Source organism: Triticum urartu, chromosome 1 (genome assembly GCF_003073215.2).
Source record: "Triticum urartu cultivar G1812 chromosome 1, Tu2.1, whole genome shotgun sequence".
NCBI lineage: Eukaryota > Viridiplantae > Streptophyta > Magnoliopsida > Poales > Poaceae > Triticum > Triticum urartu.
The window spans coordinates 361,113,703-361,116,625 of NC_053022.1; the positions used below are offsets into that span (position 1 = coordinate 361,113,703).

Consider the following 2,923-nt stretch of genomic DNA (forward strand, 5'->3'; position numbering starts at 1 on the left):
CGTCTCCATCGTGGTGTCGTACTCATCGTCGGAGACCTCGGGCGAGCTGGCCGGCAAGCCGGCCTCGATCCGCCAGGCACAGCGCATATGTCAGGCGAGCGGCAAGGGCGGCCACCGCGTGCTTCATCTCCAGCGACGAACTGTCCTACAGTGCTTTCCCGCTAGCGGTCATGACGGATGCAGTGCAAGGGAGGAGGATGTGGATGTGCTTGTGGTGTGGTGTGGAGTTAGCCGGGTGTGGCTACCTTTATATATCAGATTCTGATGAGGCGAGGCGTCCGGGTGAGTTAGTGTGCGGCGTTGGAGTGGGTTTCTCGACCGGCAACCCTGCTTAATGGCGGCATACGGACGGACAACAACATTGAACGGGCATGGTAGATATCCGTCCCGTCACGTCCAGTCACGTGTGTCCAACATTGAACAGGCGTGGGCACCGGAGACGCGTCGCGGGCGGCGCCCTCGGCCGGTGCGCCGTTTCAATGGCGGAGGCAGTAAGATGTCACGTTAGTCTCGAGCCGTCTTCTAGTTGAGCAGCGCGCTTTTACAGCAGCATGAACGCGGGCAGCTGGCGCCGGGAGGGGACGCACGTGGGCGAGGGAGGAGGGGTTTTGGTAGGTTAGGGCGGTTAGAAGCGGGCGTGAGATCGGTCCGGACTCCCGTAAATCTTCCCCACATTTGTTTCCGGTTTACGAGAGAAATCTCGTTTGGACCGCCTCGCGGACCAATACAAGACCACGTTGAATGGCTTTCACGGTTCGGACAGCGCGATCTGAACGGTTGCGGAAGATTTACAGGTCCACCTTGGAAATGCCCTAAGGACTCTTTGATCCGTAGGATAACAATGAGAAAAATAGGCGAAAACTTGTGATTGGATAGTGGGGGTCTCCATCGGAGTTTAAGTTTCAGACTTGAAATTGAAGTTTGCGTTTTTCTGAATTTATTTCAAGTTTTCTGGGCAATTTACGTTCATAAAAATGTCTATGGCAATGCATTCATAGAAATAAGTGTATGTACGTATTAGCGTGTGTACTGTGTTAAAAAAACCAGAAGATAGAAAAAACATAGAATTGAAATGTTACACTCATCTCAATTGTACATCATTTTCGTCGAAAAAATATATACATCATTTTTGGTGTTTGATTGCATCATAGGGAAATAAAATATTATTTTAAAATGAATTAATTGGATGCAAATCCCTGGCAAAAAAAATTACAGGACTCGATTCTATATGAATCAAACAATCAATGTAGGAAAGATTTATAATGATTCTGATGCTTAATAAAATCCTATGATGAATCAAAGGAGCCCTAAGGTTGGGCCAATCATTAAACAGTGATACGTTGATACAGTCGTGTAGATACATGCTAACTGAGGGTCTCTTTAATTTAAAGAATTTTCGTAAGATCTTTGAAGGATTATAATCCTTAGGAATTTTTCCTATATTGATCATTTGATTCATAGAATTGAATCATGTAGAATTTTTTTCCTACAGATTCATTTATAGGACATTTCACAAGAATTCTAACATCCACTCAAACATCTTAAAAGAAATCCTTTGTTTTTTCTTAAAACAATCAAACAAACTCAAATCCTTTGTTTTCTATTCCTGTGTTTAGGCCCTGAACTAGTCTCCTTCCCTAGAAAAAAACTGAACTATTCTCGTCAACTTCTACTGAGTTGAGCATTTAGCTCGCGCTACCATCCGCCCAACCATTTATCTAACGAACAGTGATTCATCGACAGCTCTCAACTTGGATTCATCAAACAAACCGCTGGAGGAAGGTTCTAATCTAACGAACAGTGGTTAATCAACAGTTATAAACTCTGCATTCAACATACTAGTAGTACAAACAAACGGCCTAATGTTCGAAGTCTGCAGGGACAGACCTCGCCAGTGGTCAGATCAGAGCAAAACACACGATTCAATCCAATGCGAGATGAACACCCATATTATAATCTGGAACTCATTACAACCACCAGCACGCAGCTGCACACGCACACACAGGACAAGCACACACCACAGAACGACGACCCGCCTAACCACATCTAAATCCCACGCGAGGCACGACCCTGGCTCAGCCGCCAAAGCCGTAGAGGGTGCGGCCCTGGCGCTTGAGCGCGTAGACGACGTCCATGGCGGTGACGGTCTTGCGGCGGGCGTGCTCCGTGTAGGTGACGGCGTCGCGGATGACGTTCTCGAGGAAGATCTTGAGCACGCCACGGGTCTCCTCGTAGATCAGCCCGGAGATGCGCTTCACGCCGCCCCGCCGCGCCAGCCGCCGGATCGCCGGCTTCGTGATCCCCTGGATGTTGTCGCGCAGCACCTTCCTGTGCCGCTTCGCGCCGCCCTTTCCCAGGCCCTTGCCTCCCTTGCCTCGGCCTGACATGGCTGGCGACGCTTGCTGGCTGCTGTCCCGAAGGTGGGATTGGAGGGGATTGGGGATTGGGGATTTGATGTCTGATGCGGTGGAGGTTGAACGGTGGTGGTTCTTTATACCGGAGAGGGGCTTGGGGACGGATCCGCGGGATGCTGGGTTCCGAGCGCGTGATTCGTGGAGAGAGCTGCGCAAGGATCGGTGACGTGGCTGGGAGAAACACAGGGAGGAGATCGATCCGTGGGATGGTGGTTGCGAAGCGTTGGATTAGGAACGGAGGGCGGATGTTTACTGAGATCAGAGGTGCGGATCGGTGACGTGGCGGGCGATGGTTGCGGACTTGCAATCACCATTTTTTTTGAGAAATCTTGCAGTCACCTGGGACCTTCACCATGAAGGGGCCAGCTGATACACGGAAGAGAGAGGCCCGCGAGCTAGAACCGTGTGGCAGTCCAGTGCAGGGTGGGAGCTCCTTCGGCGATTCAGGAAAAAAATCCTTTACAATTTTCCAAATTTTAATTAGCCTTTCGAGCGTGCGATTTTTTTGA

General features: G+C 49.8%; 1 protein-coding gene across 1 annotated transcript; it reads right to left on the minus strand.

Moving 5' to 3' along the window:
- Positions 1 to 1,921: 1,921 nt before the first annotated feature.
- Positions 1,922 to 2,471, minus strand: LOC125512401 (histone H4). Its single transcript, XM_048677499.1, has one exon. The coding sequence runs from the start codon at positions 2,385 to 2,387 to the stop codon at positions 2,076 to 2,078; it is 312 nt and encodes a 103-aa protein (XP_048533456.1). The 5' UTR covers positions 2,388 to 2,471; the 3' UTR covers positions 1,922 to 2,075.
- Positions 2,472 to 2,923: the final 452 nt, after the last annotated feature.

What these genes read in the sequence shown, in the direction of transcription:
- LOC125512401 (XM_048677499.1), bottom strand. Translation starts at nt 2,387, where the DNA reads ATGTCAGGCCGAGGCAAGGGAGGCAAGGGCCTGGGAAAGGGCGGCGCG.